Source organism: Zalophus californianus, chromosome 2, assembly GCF_009762305.2.
Source record: "Zalophus californianus isolate mZalCal1 chromosome 2, mZalCal1.pri.v2, whole genome shotgun sequence".
NCBI classification, from domain to species: Eukaryota; Metazoa; Chordata; class Mammalia; order Carnivora; family Otariidae; genus Zalophus; species Zalophus californianus.
This window is the reverse complement of record NC_045596.1, coordinates 9,718,466-9,736,410: the sequence shown is the minus strand read 5'-3', so window position 1 is coordinate 9,736,410 and position 17,945 is coordinate 9,718,466. Positions and strand designations below refer to the sequence as shown.

Below are 17,945 nucleotides of genomic sequence, written 5' to 3'. Positions count from 1 at the left end.
TGTTGCTCCTAAATCAAAGCTATGAACCGCAATAAAATCAAAACAAGATAAGAATACATGATACTAAAATATTTATGGATGAAGTAATATATAATATTTTTGATTTTCTTAAAATAATCCGAGAGTGGGGATATGAATAAACCAAGATTGGTCATGAATTGATAATTCTTGAAGAATATTTCCTTTTATCTTCCAACAAAATGTAGTGACAAAGAATACATTTTTGTTTTCATACAACTTTACATGTATTACTTGAGCCATTTAATGGCAAAAGAAAGGACATTTCTCCAATATTTCATGTTTTGTTTTTATTTTTCCCTAGTAAGTAAAAAAATGCAAAACAGGCTTTTCAATTTATGATTGTTTAATGTAACTTAATTTTGTGACTGATTTGAATATGACATAATGACAAAGAGACAATATAATGCTTAGATTTTTGTTATCTTGCTAATTATAACTTTAAGTTATCATTGGTTAATAACTCAAGACCCAATGTATACTCAGGAAGAGGTTCATTGTTAACAAGAATGATGTAGATCTATATTTTATGTTAGTTAGGTAATCTGTATTAGTTAAGGTAATGCTAGATGCTATAAACAGACAATTCCTCAAGTTTCACCATCTTAGTACAATAGAAATTTATTTCTTGTTTATGTAAAGACCAAAACCAGGTAATACTTATCATTAGTGGCTCATCCCCCTTTCAGATCCAAACTCCTTCAATTTTCTGGAACCACCATTTTCAACAGATGCCTTCATGGGTTACCATGAAGAAGGAGAATAAAGACTACCACACCTGGAAGGTGTATTTATTTATTTATTTGTTTGTTTATTTATTTTTAAAAAAGATTTTATTTATTTGAGAGCGAGAGCACAGAGGGAGAGTGAGAGGGAGAAGCAGACTCCCTGTTGAGCAGAGAGCCTGATGTGGGGCTTGATCCCAGGACCCTGAGATCATGACCCAAGCTGGAGGCAGACACTTAACCAACTAAGCCACCCAGGCACCCACACCGGGAAGGTTTACATGGGTCAAGCCTAGTAGTGATGCATGTCACACTTCTTTCTTCATTACATTGATCAGAAGTTAGTGTTATGGCCATACCAAACTGCAAGCCAAGCTGAGAAATGCAGTGTAGGTTGATGAACAGCTATCTACTCTGGCCACCTTATCATTATATATCTCTTTTACTCTTTGTGTTAAAAACAGTGAAGGATCTTAGATTTTACCTTACTTGCAAGCTAACAAGTTAGCCTGCTACCACTGTGGACATGGGCAAAAGGCATGAGATCCTGGGTCAGAGATAAAGGACTTTTACTCATTCCATAGCAAGCAAGCAAGGTCAGCTCCCTGTTTGCACTGGTTCTGCTTGCTCCTAAGTTCCACTAGGGCAGTGTGAGGGGGCCTACATAGATGATATGCATGCATTGGTTTTTATCATAGCTGAGGAGCCCTGAGCTTAGGAAACCTAAATCCTTTATAATGGTTTACAAATAAGCCTCAACTTTGCTCTGGAGGGAGGTACTGTCTTTATTATACCAGACAGTGGATAGACTCACACTTTACCCCCGAGGAAGGCACTATCTCTATGTAGGCTGCTTGCCGTAAAATCATCTTTGAAAAGATAGTCCAAAATAAAAGCTGTCATTTAAAAATATTACTCTTCCCAATTCTAATTTTTAAAAATTGGTGTAACAGGGGCACCCAGGTGGCTCAGTTGGTTGAGCGTCCGACTCTGGATTTTGGCTCAGGTCATGATCTCAGGGTCAAGGGATGGAGCCTGGTGTCGGCCTGCACTGCGGAGTCTGCCTGAGATTCTCTTTCTCTTCCTCTGCCTTTGCCCCTACCCCTGCTTATGAAATAAATAAATAAAATCTTTCAGAAGTTATTTAACAATTTCTAGTGTATTTTTTGTTATTTATTTATGCACATATATCTATGTTTACAAAATAGGAATTTTATTAAATGTGCAAGTTTATGCTCTACTTTTAAATTTAACATCCTATACTACTGTTTATTTCACTTAGTCTTTTTTCTTTACCTTTATTGGGATATAATTAACGTGTAACATGGTATAAACTTAAGGTGTACAACATGTTGATTTGATACATTTACATACTGCATAAATGATTACCCCCATGGCATTAGCTGACACTTTCATCACCTCACATAATTACCATTTCTTTTTTTGTGATGATAACATTTAAGATTTGCTTTCTTAGCAGCTTAATGCTTTATATTAGAATCCCAGAACTTACCCATTTTTTAATTGGAAGTTTGTACCCTTTGACCAACATCTTCCCATTTCCCCCAACACTCAGCTGCTGGTAACCACCATTTTGCTATTTTTCTGAGTTCAGCTTTTTTAGATTCCACATGTAAGTTATACCATATAGTATTTGTCTTTCTCTGTCTTATTTCACTTAGCACAATGCTGACAGGTTTCATCCATGTTTTTGCAAATGGTAAGATTCTCTTCTTTCTCATGGCTGAATAGTATTCCATTATATACACACACACACACACACACACACACACACATATATATATCACATCTTTTTTTTTTTTTTTTTTTTAGCGGGGGGGGTAGTGGCAGAGGGAGAGGGAGAGAGAGAATGTTGAGCAGGGTACACACCCAGCCTGGAGCCCGACACTGGGCTTGATCTCACAACTGTGAGATCATGGCTTGAGCTTAAATCAAGAGTTGGATGCTTAACCAGCTGAGCCATCCAGGTGCCCCTATACCACATATTTATCCATTCATTTGTTAACAGACACTTAGGTTGTTTCCATGTCTTGGCTATTGTGAATAATGATGCAGTGAACATGGGAGTGCAGATGCCTTTTTGAGATCCTGTTTTCATTCCCATTGGTTATATACCCAGAAGCGGGATTTTTTGAGGAACCTCCACACTCTTTTCCATACTCCATACTACTTTACATTCCTACCAACAGTGCACAAGGGTTCCGTTTTATACATTCTTGCCAACACTTGTTGTCTCTTGTTTCTTTGATGATAGCCATTCTGGCAGATGTGGTGTATCTCATTGTGTTTACTTTTTATATCTCAGATGATTAGTGATGTTGAATATCTTTTTTTGTACCTGTTAGCCTGTACCTGTATGTCTTCTTTGGAAAAATATTTTTCAGTTTCTCTACCCATTTTATAATTGGATTATTTGTTTTTTCACTATTGAGTTGTATGAATTATTCATATATTTTTGATATTAATTCCTTACCAGATATATAACTTGCAAATATTTTCTCCCATTCTGGGAGGTTGCCTTTTCATTTTGTTTGATGGTTTCCTTTGCTGTGGAGAAGTTTAATTTGATGTAGTCCCATTTGTTTATATTTTATTTTGTTGTCTTCCCAAAAAATCATTACCAAGACTACAGTTAATAGTCTTTAAGTCTATGATTTTTAATGGCCAGAGAGTATATTGCATTATGTGGTTGTGTCATAACTGTATGTCTCTTTTGTTCTCTTTACCGTTCTTCTGATATTTTTTATATTACAAATAACTCTGTGGTGAAGATCTTAATTTATAATTATTTTTCTACACCCCGATGTTTTCTTCAAGATAAATTCTTCTGAGTTGTGTTATGTGGTCATATAAATGTTTTAAGGTTCAGCACAGATTTCCAAGTTGCTTTTCAAAAAGCTAGTAGTACTATCTTTCATGAACCCTAGGTGTTCTCATGTTTTTTGTTTTATTTTGTTCTTGTTTTTTTTTTTCCAGTTTTGCCATTTGAAAGGTAAATGTTCTTTCACTTGCTTTTCTTTGCATATTGATTGAACAATGCTTTCACAGGTTTATGCGAAACATTTTTAAAAAGGCCTTTAAGGTTACCTAACATTCTTTCAAATATAATTATTAGTTACCTTTCTGAGAAAATACCACTTCTCACTGGATTGTTAATATTCCATGAAACCCTGACATATGCTTTTGTTGGTACCTCTTTCTTGCTATAAATCTAAATTATAAAATATGAAATCTTGTAAATTATATTTTAAAAATACATTAAATTATCATTATAATTATTATTTTTTAGATTTTATTTTATTTATTTGAGAGAGAGAAAGAGCGAGCACAAACGGGGAGTGGGAGAGGGAGAAGCAGGCTCCCTGCTGAGTAGGGAACCCAATGCGGCGCTTGATCCCAGGACTTCAGGATCATGACCTGAGCCGAAGACAGATGCTTAACCGACTGAGCCGCCCAGGCACCCCTTTAAAAATACATGAAAAATTGTACAGGTTGTTCTTTCTTTTTTTTTTTTTTAAAGATTTTATTTATTCATTTGAGACAGATACAGAGAGAGAGAGAGAGCACGAGCAGGGGGAGAGGCAGAGGGAGAAGAAGGCTCCCCGCTGAGCCAAGAGCCAGACATGGGGCTCGATCCCAGGACTCTGGGATCATGACCTGAGCCGAAGGCAGATGCTTAACCATCTGAGCCACCCAGGCACCCCCAGGTTGTTCTTTCTAACAACTTCCTAAGTTTTATCAAAATTAAGGTTGTTAACCAAAATTAGCCTTCTCATATGACTTCTATTGCATGTATCATGTGATTTTAGGAACATGACAGATAGACTTAGTATCTTGACAACTTTTTTTTTCCTTTTCCATTTTAATATACAGGTCAGGATGAATGAGCCGAGTAATTTTTTTTTCCATAGTTGGTTTTGACAATAAAAAAATTTGGATTTTCTTGTCTAAAATAGAAGTTTTTCATCTTTGTGCTTTTTTCCCCCATTTATGTCAGCTTCACAAGCAAGCCTAGGACATTGATATCATTGGTTTATCTCCTGTCTTCTTATCCTATACAGCCCTGACCTCCCATTTTCAGACCCTAGTTTCCATCCTTTCTTCATTTCTGAGACCCTTCCACATCAGTAAAATTCCTGTATTTTTAATATCTTCCTTGAACAAAAGTTTTAAAACTTCTGCCACTTAATGTGTATACTCACTTGTCTTTTCTATTGAAGTTGTTAGAAAGAACAACCTGGGGGTGCCTGGGTGGCTCAGATGGTTAAGCATCTGCCTTCAGCTCATAGTCTGTCTCCTATAAGGATGATGCTGTCTTTTCCTGAAGCTCCTTTTTCTTCTTCTTCGATTCTATTTTATTATTATTACTATTTTTTAAGTAAACTCTACCCACAAAGTGGGGCTTGAACTCACGACCCTGCGATCAAGCGTTGCCTGGTCTCATGGTCTACCACCTAAGCCAGCCAAGCACCCCTCCTGAAGCTCTTTCAAACGTTGATTTTCCCCTATTGTATCTACCTTATCAGTCAGGACTGGAGGTGGGATAGGTGACCTTGTTCCATGTTGTTCTTTCCAGACCATTCTCCTTGTCTTCCCTAAAAACCCTTAGATTTGAATATCAAGCCAAATGATTATATGTCCTTCCTGCTAGCTACTTGTGTATGTTGGTGTTAGCCAACCTCTGCCTGAACTCCATGAATTTCTCAGAGATTCCTCCTGGGTCACAGTCACTCCATTAGTGTTGCTGTCACCATTCCTGGTAAGTGCAGTGTCCACATGGAGTATCCTTGCTCTCTCATGTTCCTTGAGTCCTTTACCTCTAGTCATCTTGTCCCCAACTTAACACTAATACACGTAGTCTGAAGACCTAGTCAGTATCAGTTTCTGGGCCCTCTGTAATACCGATATTAATTTCATGTATCCCAGTCTGTCCATTGTCTCCTGTCTTTCCAGCTTAGCTGCTTTAGTAACTCAACTCGAGTAATTTTTAGACCCATGCAAAACCCTAACATCAGTTACCAATTATATCTTAACAATTTTCAATTTCCTGAACCCCTCCTTACTCAACTTAGATTTCATGCTCCATCAGTATAATCACTTCCTTACGTTTACTATCTTTAACTTACCTGCCCCTCTTTTCAGTAATTTACATGGTACAGTTTCTCTGCTTAATTACTTAAGTAATTTCTCTGCTTGAATGCAAACATTTATCTGCTCAGCACCTCCACCCATGCAGCTGAGTGTGGTTAGAACAAAACCTGTAACATAGTGTGTCTCCTTTTAAATCCAGGTTAACTGTCTTCAAGTGATTTCTCTGAATCCTTTACATCTCCTGTCAAATCGATTAGCATTTTGTATTTACTTTTTATTCCAAAAATCTATTGAGATTCTGCCCTACTTTTTACCATCTCTACTGCTACCGAGTATTGTCCAAATTATCATCTTCTCTTTCTTCAGATTTTTTTTTTTTTTTACCAAAAATGGAGGGAATTTTATAGCATGGGGGGAATTTTATAGTGTCACATAACTGAAAAACCCAATAACTATTTTATCTTTAGCTGTGGTGTGATCCAGGGACTCAAAAAATATATATATATCACTGTAACCCAGTCTCTCTTGGCTCTGCTTTCTTCTCTGATGGTTTTTTTTTTTCCTTAGATTTTTACAGTAGCTTCCTCAGTGGCTTCTTTGCTTTACATTTGACTCTGTAGTTTATCCCCTGCAAAGCAGCCCAAATGAACCTTTTAAAATGCCAGATTACATCTTTTTTTTTTTTTTTTTGTCACAACCCCCCCAATAACTTCCCATCTCTCTTACAGTGGCTAATGCACACTGTATGATCTGGTTCCTGACTTTTTAAACCTCATTTCCCACTGTTTCCCTTTCTTGCTCACTCATTTCAGCCACCCTGGCCTCCTGCTTTACTCTTACTGCTAACCATAATCTTCCTTTAGGGTCTTTGCACTTACAGTTGTCTCTGACTATGTATTTTACCTGTTAGTCTCTTGCCTTTATTAAAATGTAAGCTCCTTGTTATCTGCAGCACCCAGGACAGTGCCTGGCCAAATAGGCACTCAGATATTTGTTAACCGAACGAATGAATGACCTGTAAAGTGGTTATCCTTTGAAATTGTTAAGCACGTGTTTAAGCAGAGTTGTAGTATGCTTGAGGTAAAATAAATTGCAGGTATGTACAATGTTAATGCCTCTGTCCTTCAGTTGCTTAGATATTGAAGGATATGCACGAAAGTGTTATCAGTAGTTGTCTGTAGTTAATGGCATTTTACATTTTATATTTCATTTTCATACTTGTTTTTCTGAATATTTGGGTAATGAATATGTATTACCATTATTAGGAAATTTTTATTCCATTTTCAAAAACAAAGTATGAGAACTAGAAAGATGATGTGGTTCACTGAAGGACATAAGGAAATTAAATCAAAGCAGTGAGAGTGTTATCACATGTATAATAGAGTGTTGTCATATGTATGAGAGTGTTATCACATGTATATATTATCACTGGATAATAATTTTAAGGATGATCTTTGAAGAAAGGAAAGATTGTACCAGTGTCTCACTATAACTTTATCTTCAGAATGTATATTTCTGGATCGTTTGGAATTAAGTATTCTAGTAACTGAGTCCTCTTAAACATTGCCCACTAAATTTTAACAGAGCAGAGGAAAACTATGTGGTGAAGTTCTGGGAGGGCCTATTCTATATCTGCTGTCTCCTTTGTCAGAATCTCAGTTATTTAAAATAACTTTTCTGATTGCTAATGGTCTTTTATGTTCCTAAAATACAGGTGGTGGCTTTTTTAGGACCTGGATTGTATCTTTTTCATCTTTGGGTTCTTACTGTCTACCGCAGTGATTGGTATATAATAGGGACTCAATAAGTGTTTGATGGATAAATGTTGTTCTTTTCAGTTGAACAGTGGTAGTACTAGTTTCTCATGGTTATCTTTTTTTTTTAAGAGTTATTTATTTATTTTAGACAGAAAGTGTGTGAGCTGGGGGAAGGGGCAGAGGGAGAGGGAGAGAATCTCAGGCAGAGTCCCTGCTGAGCACAGAGCCCGGCATGGGGCTTGATCTCATGACCCTGAGATCATGACCTGAGCTGAAACCAAGAGTTGGACACTCAGTTGACTGAGCCACCCAGGTGCCCCATCATGGTTATCTCTATTAGGAAAAACCTTTTGCTTGGGTAGTAAATTCCCCAGTGCTTTAGATAAGCGTATGCTGTAATTAGGTTGTTGGTGGACAGAGGGAAGGAGGAAAAACAAGAAAGAAAAAAACACAACAACGACAGTCTGTTCCATTCGAGAAGATGAATGCACACGTATTAAATGACAAACTTCGTGTTTGTTATTTTTAATTGAATAATGATTTCATTGGGTAATTTTCTTAGTGACATGATTTGTTCTTACTCATGTTGAATTAGGAAAGCATTTTAGCCTCAATATTATGATGAACTAGATGTATAAATGTCAGTGCTAATAGCTTAGTATTTTATTTTAGTCTTCTGCAAATTGATGCCTGTGGTATCAGGACATTTTTTGGCTTGTTCTTGTAAATAAGGTCTCAGTGATGTTTAAGGAACAGCAACTTGTGGCCAGAAAAGAAAAAAGCTCCATATTATCCAGGCTAAGCAATATAAATGAGACTCAGAAATCCCCCACTAGATCAAAAATCTCCTAGGGAAGGATCTCTTGAGCCTACAAACTAAAGACCTTCAATATAATTTTAAATAAAGCCTTTTATGTAGTATGAGAACATTTTTTAGTTGATAATCAATTGCCACTATTATGTAGGCTTAGTAGATTTGCAAATTTACAAGTTTTTACAAGTCAGTTGGGTCCCTTCCTCAGGAAATCAGTTTAAGTTTTTTTTTCCTATATTGACTCAAAGAGCCTAGTTGTCCTTAAATCCTGCAAATATATTTGCCTTATAATTTGACGGCATTGAGTCAACACCCTTATAGGGTCTGTAGTGTTGTAAAAAGAGAAACTGTCCAATAGAGTATCACATTTGAAAAAAATAGACTGTGTTGGATAAAACTAGTATTGGCCATGAGTACCGTGCTTTGCTTTAAAGCACCTACACCTATTCAAGGAAATATTCCCTTACCCATTGCTTTCAAAATGTATACTTTAGGTTTGGAAAGCAACTGAGATGTATCTTTGTGAAATTAAACCATGGTTTCAAATAAAGTAAACATGCAACAAAATATAGCTACCTTTTGGCACAAAATTAATTCTGTATTTGTGTTAACATTAAAGATTGCAGAACTATTGTAATTATTAAAGTAATTAAATTGTTTTGAGCTAAATATGCTTGGGTAAGTGCATCTTAACTTTCAGTTACAGTTGACCCTTGAACAACATGGGGGTTAGGGGTGCTGATCCCTTGCATAGTCAAATCCATGTATAACTTTTGGCTCCCCAAAATGTAACCACAAACAGCCTACTATTGCCTGGAAGAATTACTGATAGCACAGACAGTCAATTAACACATGTTTTGTTTGCTATGTGTTTTATATACTATATTTTTACAATAAAGTAAGGCAGGGAAAAGAATGCTGTTTAGAAAATTATAAGGAAGAGTACTTACAGTACTTTACAGTACTGTACTGTAAAAATCCACATCTAAGTTCAAACCCACGATGTTCAAGGGTCAACTATAATCGTTATGTTTAAGCATGTTATGCTAAGTAGACCTTTTTTGGGTCTCCTCAGCATACCTGAAGCTGTAGGTAATAAGAATGATAGCTTTCATTTTTCAAGCACTTTTCATGTGCTGGTCATTGTGCACCATCCATGGATTCATTCTCAAATAACTTTCCATGAGGTAGGTATATTTGTTAGTCTCAGTTTTTAGATTTATAGACTCAAGCATAAAAAGGTTAAAAGAAATTGCTCAAGGTGACACAGCTAGTGTCTAAGCTGGGATAATATTGGAAAGTAAGTCAAATTTAAACATGTTAACAATGTATTGATTGACTCTGATACCAAGTTTTGTTCTCTGTTTTTGTTTACTTTTCTAGTTGATTTGGAGCATATGCGAACAGTAAAACCTGAAAAACACTTAAGGTTTTGCCAGGAAAATGGTTTTAGTAGCCACTTTGTCTCAGCAAAGACAGGAGACTCTGTAAGTAAAATAATGAATATTGAATATTATGAGTGATCTTTTGTTTAATAATAATATTCATAGGAAGTACACTTCCTAGGCTTAACTTTTGGAACAAATTAATTCCTATTGAAGACATAAAATGGAGGTAATATTTATTCTGTTTATATTACATTTATAATTCATTTAACATAGGTTTATGGTTATTTTAGAGAACTTAAAAGTACAAGAGTTAAAAAGAACATAAATAAAAAAAAAAGAAAGAACATAAAAATCACCCATTATTTCAGCATCCAGAGATGACCATTCACAACCTCATATGATTCCTTATGGTTTTCTGATGCTCCTCAGCCACTCACTCCCAGGCTTTGTCATTACAAATCACTGTGTCACTCTTCTGTTACCTCCCCAGTGTCAGCCATCCTAATCATTGACCACCCTCCTGTCTTTCCAGCTCATACCCCTGAATGCCCTAATCCAGTCAATCTGCAGTCCTGGCTGGACCTGCTAGAAGCTGATCTTAACACCTTTTTAATGCCCCTAACCTCCTTTCATGTCATTTTCCTCTTTTCCTAACTTAAATTCATGGCCAACCAAAGTCACTGTCATGCATATGCCCTCAATTCCCATTCCTCTCTTTGACTTTATAAAACTCACTTGGCTAAAGCTTAACTCTGGTTTAAACCAAGCCCCCACTATTTTGTGGCGGCACCCAGGCATTTGAACATGATCAGAGAGAAGCAGAGGCATGCCGGAGGTTTCACTTAAAATTCACAATCACTACCCTGAAGTGGGCCCTTAATGCTGCTCAGTAATTATACCACGTGTCCCTAGGCCATCATCACTCCCTCTCACCTAGATGACTGTTTTTATAGCTTCTCTTCTCTCCTCAGAGCTTCAACATTTCCTCATTCATTCTCCCAGCTGATGACCTTGTTTCCTATTCTATAGAAATTTGAAGTCAGCAGAAGATAACTGCATACTTTTGCCACCACATTTACCCCCACTCACCTCATTCCCTGCCTCTGTTCCCGTATCTTCTGTCTTCTGTACGGTTACTGTGGGACAAACCTTTTGTGCTCCTGGCTAGGACCCACTCCTCCACTGTGCATTAGTCCCATTTCTCTTGGCCTAGTAATGAACATTGATTGCTCAGCAATTCTCTCACCTTTCTGCATTATCACTTTTTTTCTGTCTACTGGATTATTCTCTCAGCATACAAAATATTGTGACTTCTCTTATCTTAAAAACAAGAAACTCTTGATCCCACATTCTTCTCTAGCTGCTGCTTTCTTTCTTTCCCCTAGTTCCAGTGTAATGTGTTTTGAAAGAGTTGTCTCCAGTTTTCTCTTTGCAGTTTCTCTTGAATAGTTTCACCTGGACTTTTTCACCCAGTATTTAACCCGTACTACTGTTATTAAAGTCACCAGTGACCTCGTTTTTGCTAAATGCGGTGGTCAGTTCTTAGTCCTCATCTTACTTAGTTGAAGCATATAAAATAGTTAATCACTCTCTCTTCTTTGAAATACTTCCCTCACTTACCTTCTAGGATACTACACTTCCTGGTTTACTTTTATCTCACTAGCTCTCTCAGTTCCTTTTGCTGATTCCCTCTCCAACTTCTGAATATTGGAGTGCCTTAGGGCTCAGCCCTTGGATATCTTTTTCTAAACCTGTTCCCTTAGTGACCTCATTTAGCCTCAGGGCTCTGACCATTCTTCTTCCCTGAACTCCAGACTCATATATTCCAACTGCCTGCCCAGCACCTCCACTTGGATGCCTAATAATCAGTCCTAATTTTATTCAGGTTCGTAACTGAACTCTTGATAGTCTCTCCTGAAATCTCCCATAGTCTTCCCCAGTTCAGTAATTGGCAGATCTTATACTAATTGCTAAGGTGGAGAAAATTTTGGAATCATTCTTGACTCCTCTCTTTCTTTTATACCCACATCTGTCTATTGCCAAGTCCTGTTGGTTCTACTTTCATGATATATCAGAATCTGGTGACTATTTGTTACCCTCTCCACTGCTACCACTTTGTTTCAAGCCTCCATTATCTCTTACATTAGTGTCCTCGCTGACTTCTCTTTTTGTACCCTTGATCTTCTGTAGTGAGAAGACTCAATACAACAATCAGACTGACACTGTTAAAATAGAAGTCACATCAAGCCACCTTCCCATGGCTCCCATTTGACCCAGAGTAAAAGCCAGAGTCCTTCCATAGCCTACCAGATCGTATGTGATTTGCACTCCTTTAATCTCTTTGCTTATTTTCCTTCATAATCACCCACTTTCTCTCCTTTACACCATGATAGCTTTCTTATTTTTCTTGAATGTTGACCATCAGTGAACTATCATATATAATGTATTTTAGGATGTAAATGACATAAGCCTTTTGGAGATATGTATTTTTTTTTTAAGAAATCAAAATTAATTGCAACAAATATTCAGTAAGTAATCATGAGATAAGTAGGGGTAAGAATATGCTAAAACACTTATGAAGCAAAGATAAGTATAACATTACGGTCCGTGTCTGGTTTGGAGTCCTGGGAATCCTGGTAGGCCCAGTATAAGCTAAGTATGTATGAAAGGCTGTTTATAGAAAAGTACTGTTGATTTCTGTTTAATAATAACAGTATACTGCTTCTTTATTCTGAACCTATAAAATAAAGATTACTAAGTTGTTTTGCTCAAGAGATGTGGAGAATTTATTGAAATTGATAAAAGCCACAAAGATTATTAAAGGGTTGGAAGGTAAGGTCTTTTAAGATAGGCTAACGCCAGATCAAAAGACCAGTATAGAATTGGCACTTAAAAAACCTGGTACTAAAGTACAGACTAATTTATTTTCCCCAGGACTTTTAGGAGTTTGTTATGTCAGTAGCCTTTTTTTTTTTTTTTTTTTTAATGTGGTATCTGTAGTTAATTCTCTTATGTTAAAATTTTTTAAATGTAGGGGCACCTGGGTGGCTTAGTCAGTTAAGCGGCTGCCTTCAGCTCAGGTCATGATCCCTGGGTCCTGGGATCCAGCTCTGCGTCGTTGGGCTTCCTGCTCAGTGGGGAGTCTGCTTCTCCCTCTTTATCTGTCTCTCCTCCTGCTCGTGATCTCTCTCTCTCTCAAATAAAATCTTTAATAAAATAAAATAAAATATTTAAAATGTAAATTTTTAGGGATAAATGTCTTTATGTTTAGACCAATTTAGTGAATTGCATGATTTTCAAATTATGGTTTAATCATTTAAAAATTATTACACTTAAAATGTTACTGTATTTGACAAAGCTATTTTTGGAATAACCTGATACATCATATTTTCACAATTCTTGATGTTTATCATTTTTTAGAAAGTTCATTTTATTTGAAAGTAACTTAAGCATGCCAATTTTAAATCATTTAAACCTATTTTTGTTATGTAGGTCTTCCTGTGTTTTCAGAAAGTTGCTGCTGAAATCCTTGGAATCAAATTAAACAAAGCAGAAATAGAACAGTCACAGGTGATTATATTGGACTTTATATTTTTAAAAAACAATTTATTTCCTAAAGACATTAATTTTCACCACTGACTCCTTTCACATTTATGCATTCTATGTACATATCCCTAAAAGCCTTAGGAATGAATTGTATGAATGAATCAGTGTTTATTGTGGAAGATGGAGGATGTTAACTTTTTGCCCAATTATGATACCCTTGAAACTTCATTTTGTCCTCAAACTGAGATTAATATAATACAGATTTCATCAGTGGTTAAATAATGGGCTAAAATGCTGACCATATTGTTTTGTACTTCCTTATTTAAGTTCTTCCAGGATTATTGTACCACAATATTCTTTTTATATTTCATACAAAATCCCAACAATTTATCTAGATATAGTCTTAGAGTTTACTCCATTTGGCATCCTCCATGTTCACTTTGGTAAAACATTATTTTTTCTTTAAGTCTGTGTTCTCTGTTCTCTAAAACATCCCTCACTGTAATGATACTAATTCTTGCTGTTCTTTTATTGTTAATTTAGTACACAATTTAATAATGGGATTAACTATTGAAGATTTCTGAATTCTTTCACTATTTCTAGATAATTCTTAGACTAATAAATGTGAATACCAACAATCAAGCATTTAAAAATACCACCATAATAGTACACCAATTCACATGTTTGATAGAATGAAAAATCAGAGTAAGAGCCTAGGGTTTAAAGTTAAGCTTTTGGTTTGCTGAGAAGCAACAAATAAATAAATTTTTCCTCAATCCCATCCACTCTATGTCCATCCCATATAGCTAAAAAGATATAATTGTCTTTTCTCATCCTTATATTTTCTTTAATTTTTTCAGTGTTCTGTGTCTTATTTTCATGGTCACTGTGTGTGTGTGTGTGTGTGTGTGTGTGTTTGAAGACAGAGCAAATATCAATTGAAAATTTTTATGCTGATGTGACTGTTTCTAGGACTTGATTACAATATTTGAAACTCTGGAAATCTCTTTTTATTTCTCATTTTTCAAAAGACATTTATTTCAGCACTTATTATGGTCAGGCAGTGTTAAGATATCTTATGCCATATAAATTACTCCCAGACAAATAAAAATAGTTACAGTTGACTCTTGATAAACACAGGACTTGGGGGCACTGAGCCTCCCCCTCCACCCCCACAGCATGGTTGAAATTCCACTTGTAACATTTGATGCTCCCCAAACTTAATTACTAGAGCCTACTGTTGATTGGAAGCCTTACTGATAACATAAACAGTTGATTAACACATATTTTATATGTTATATGTATTATATACTGTATTCCTTCAAAAAAGTAAGGTAGAGACAAAATGTTTTTAAGAAAACCTTAGGAGGGGCATTTGGGTGGCTCATTTGGTTGAGCTTCTGACTCTTGGTCTCAGCTCAGGTCTTGATCTCAGGTTTGTGAGCTCAAGTCCCATGTTGAGCTCCACGTGAGCTTACTTAAAAGAAAAATCATAAGAGGAAATACATTTATAGTGTGGTATTTATAAAAAAAAAATCCACATATAAGTGGACTGGTGCATTTCAAACCTGTGTTGTTCAAAGGTCAGCTGTGCTTGGCTTTGGCCTAAGAGGATGACTACAAGAAAGAGAAATCACCATGATTTGCTTGATTGCACAGAACTTGGCAGACTCCAGAGGTCAAGTGATTCCTCTGCTTTTTAGTTTCTCTTTCTAAATGATGTTTGTCTCTGGTTAATTAGAGAGTTAATGAGTGATTCTCAAACAATCATAAACAATTTATTGATCATATATATGTGGCATAGTGATGGGTCTAAAGAAGATTTAAAGGAGTTTAAGATGCATAGTTCTTACCTTAAGTGAAGAAAATATTATGTGCCAGGCACTGTGTTATCTCATTGAACTTTCTTCATAACTCTGTGGGGCAGGTGGTAATTCATCATTTTATGGGCAGGAAACTGAAACTGTTGGGAGGTTAAGTAATTTGATCCACTGATATATGGTTAGGCAGTGGTGGAGGCAGGATTTGAACTCAGGCTTGTTTGACAGCAGTGCCCCTAGTGTTCCCACTCTGTTCTATTAGGGGCAGATTTACTGGCAGTTTGAAGTGGGAGGAAGAAAATGGCAGAAAGAGAAGCTGGCATGAACAAGCTGTAAAGCTTAGGTTATATTTTGGAAGCAGAAGAGCAGTTTGGTTAAAATAAATGACCGTTGCATTGTAGTGTGAAGGGAATCTGAAAAAAGATTATGGAGATTTATGAATACCAAGTTGATAAATTTTATTTAACATATTGATAATGGGAAATAATTTTTTAAGCAGAGAAATAAATGAAAACAGTTTTTAGGTAAGAATCAAATGGTTGTGCGTGTGTGTGTGTGTGTGTGTGTGTGTGTGTGGTTGGTTGGTTGGTTGGGAAGGAGGTGGAAACAAGATTACACTGCCTTCATGTGATAAGGATCAGAATCAAGGTGGAAGAGAAACAGTGGATGTAAGAGAGCAGAATCAGCAGGGCTTGTGGAATGCTGGATAAAAGAGAGAAGGCCAAGATTACTTTGAGATTTCTCTCCGAAAGGAATGGAGAAAGGGGAACCCTTGTGATTGGTGGGCCCTCCTAGAGTGAAGGTGTGCTGGTAGGTCACAGGCAGCCACCTGAGGAAAGAATTCTGTATACTGCGTTATCTCCACTGTGCCCAGGTTCAGGAATAACACCAGAGAGATGGGCTAACTTGGATACTTTTAAACGGCAAAATTATAGCGAGGCTTGATTAATGTTCTTGGCTCACTCTTAGTCACTCTTAGTCACAAGAGCCAGAAAGCTACTATCTTGACTTTAGGGATGGACTTAACATCTAGGCATATTTTAACTAAAGGGGTATCAGATGTGTTAACTGCATAGCAGCTCTCTACCCTTCCTGTACACATTACCTTTTCAGTGCACCCCGTCTTGTTTATTATGTGATGACACTTAACTCAATCTTCAGTTTGTTGGTGGAGTTTACTTTGAATTCATTCATTTGAAGATGAATTCACATTATGAGAGCACTCTTTTCTTATGTTTATCAGAATCCTTTGTGTAGGGAAGCCTCATTCTTCTTTCCCAAATCTGATGAATTTGGTGCCTTTGCCAATTAAATTACTGATTTCACAATTAACAACATTTCTCAGTGGAAACATTTTCGAAAGTTCAGATTTTAAAAAGTGGTTTCTAAGAACCTACATGCAAGCCATGTTGAGCACAGTTCTTTCTTTTTTTCAATTGAAATATATTTGACATATAACATTGGATAAACTTACGGTGTATGACATGTTAATTTGATTGTAATATGATTGTCATTGTAGTGATAGCACCTCTATCACATTCCATAATTATCTTTTCTCTTTAGCAGTTGGAATAATAAGTTCTAATGTCTTAACACGTTTGATGATTATAATACAATATTGTTGTCTGTCTTCACTGTACTGTGCATTATATCTCTAGGGTTTATTAACTATTCGTTTTAAATTTGTACCCTTAAACATCTCTTTGTCCTCCTTACCCCCGACCCCTGGCAAGTACCATTTTACTCTGTTTTCACAAGTTTGGCCTTTTAAAATTCCACATATAAGTGATATCACACAGTGCTTGTCTTTGTCTGACATCTGTCACTTAGCAAAACATGCTTGAGGTCCATCCATGTTGTCACAAATGACAGAAATGTCTTCCTTTCTCATGGCTGAATAATAGTCCATTGTATATATATGTACTACATTTTTAAAAAAGATTTATTTATTCATTTTAGAGAGAGAGCACATGTGTGTGTGTGGGGGGGGAGAAGGGCGGAAGGAGGGGGGAGGCTTATTCAGGCTCCATGCTGAGTGCAGACCCTGGCTTGGGGCTCGATCCCATGATCCATTAGATCATGACCTATTAGATCACAATCTGAGCCGAAACCAAGAGTCGGACGCTCAGCAGACTGAGCCACCCAGGTGCCCCATATATGTACTACATTTTTTTATCCATTCATCTTTTGATGGGCACTTAGGTGGTTTGTATATCTTGGGCTATTATAACTAATGTTGCAATGAATATGGGGCTGCATATATCTTCCAGTTAGTGTTTTTATTTTCTTTGGCTAAATACTCAGAAGTAGAATTGTAAGATCATATGGTAGTTCTGTTTTTAATCTGGGGGGAAACCTCCACACTGTTTTCCGTAGTGGCTGCTCCAGTGTATGTTCCCCCCAGCAGTGCAAAAGGGTTCCCTTTTCTCTACATCCTCCCCAGCATTTATTGCCTTCTTCTTGATGATGGCCATTCTAACTGGTGAGTGAGAGAGTGGGAGAGAAAAAGAGGTGGGGCAGGGAGGCAAGGCAAAGAGGGAAAGAGAATGCACACTTGTTTTCTGTGTTTTTTGAAAGATTCCTGAGGGAATTTTGTGTAACATTTGAAAGTGTTTGTATTATTTTCTGGAGAAGAAGCTGGTTGGTAGACTCACCAGTCACATGGAAACTGATGCTGTAGTAATTCAGTTTGTGACATAGGTATTTATAATCAGATTATAGTCTTGGTTCCATTCAGTGATTATATAAAGAGATTCTGCTATTTT

At 36.6% G+C, this 17,945-nt stretch overlaps 1 protein-coding gene across 4 annotated transcripts in view; it reads left to right on the top strand.

Annotated features, from left to right (window-relative positions):
* Positions 1–17,945, top strand: part of RAB28 (RAB28, member RAS oncogene family) — a 107,655-nt gene that overhangs the window by 76,431 nt on the left and 13,279 nt on the right. For all 4 annotated transcript variants that reach the window (XM_027599206.2, XM_027599205.2, XM_027599204.2 and 1 more), the window contains exons 5-6: positions 9,810–9,913; positions 13,307–13,384. In XM_027599206.2, the coding sequence (XP_027455007.1) occupies positions 9,810–9,913; positions 13,307–13,384 (182 nt within the window). The remainder of the gene's footprint in view (positions 1–9,809; positions 9,914–13,306; positions 13,385–17,945) is intronic.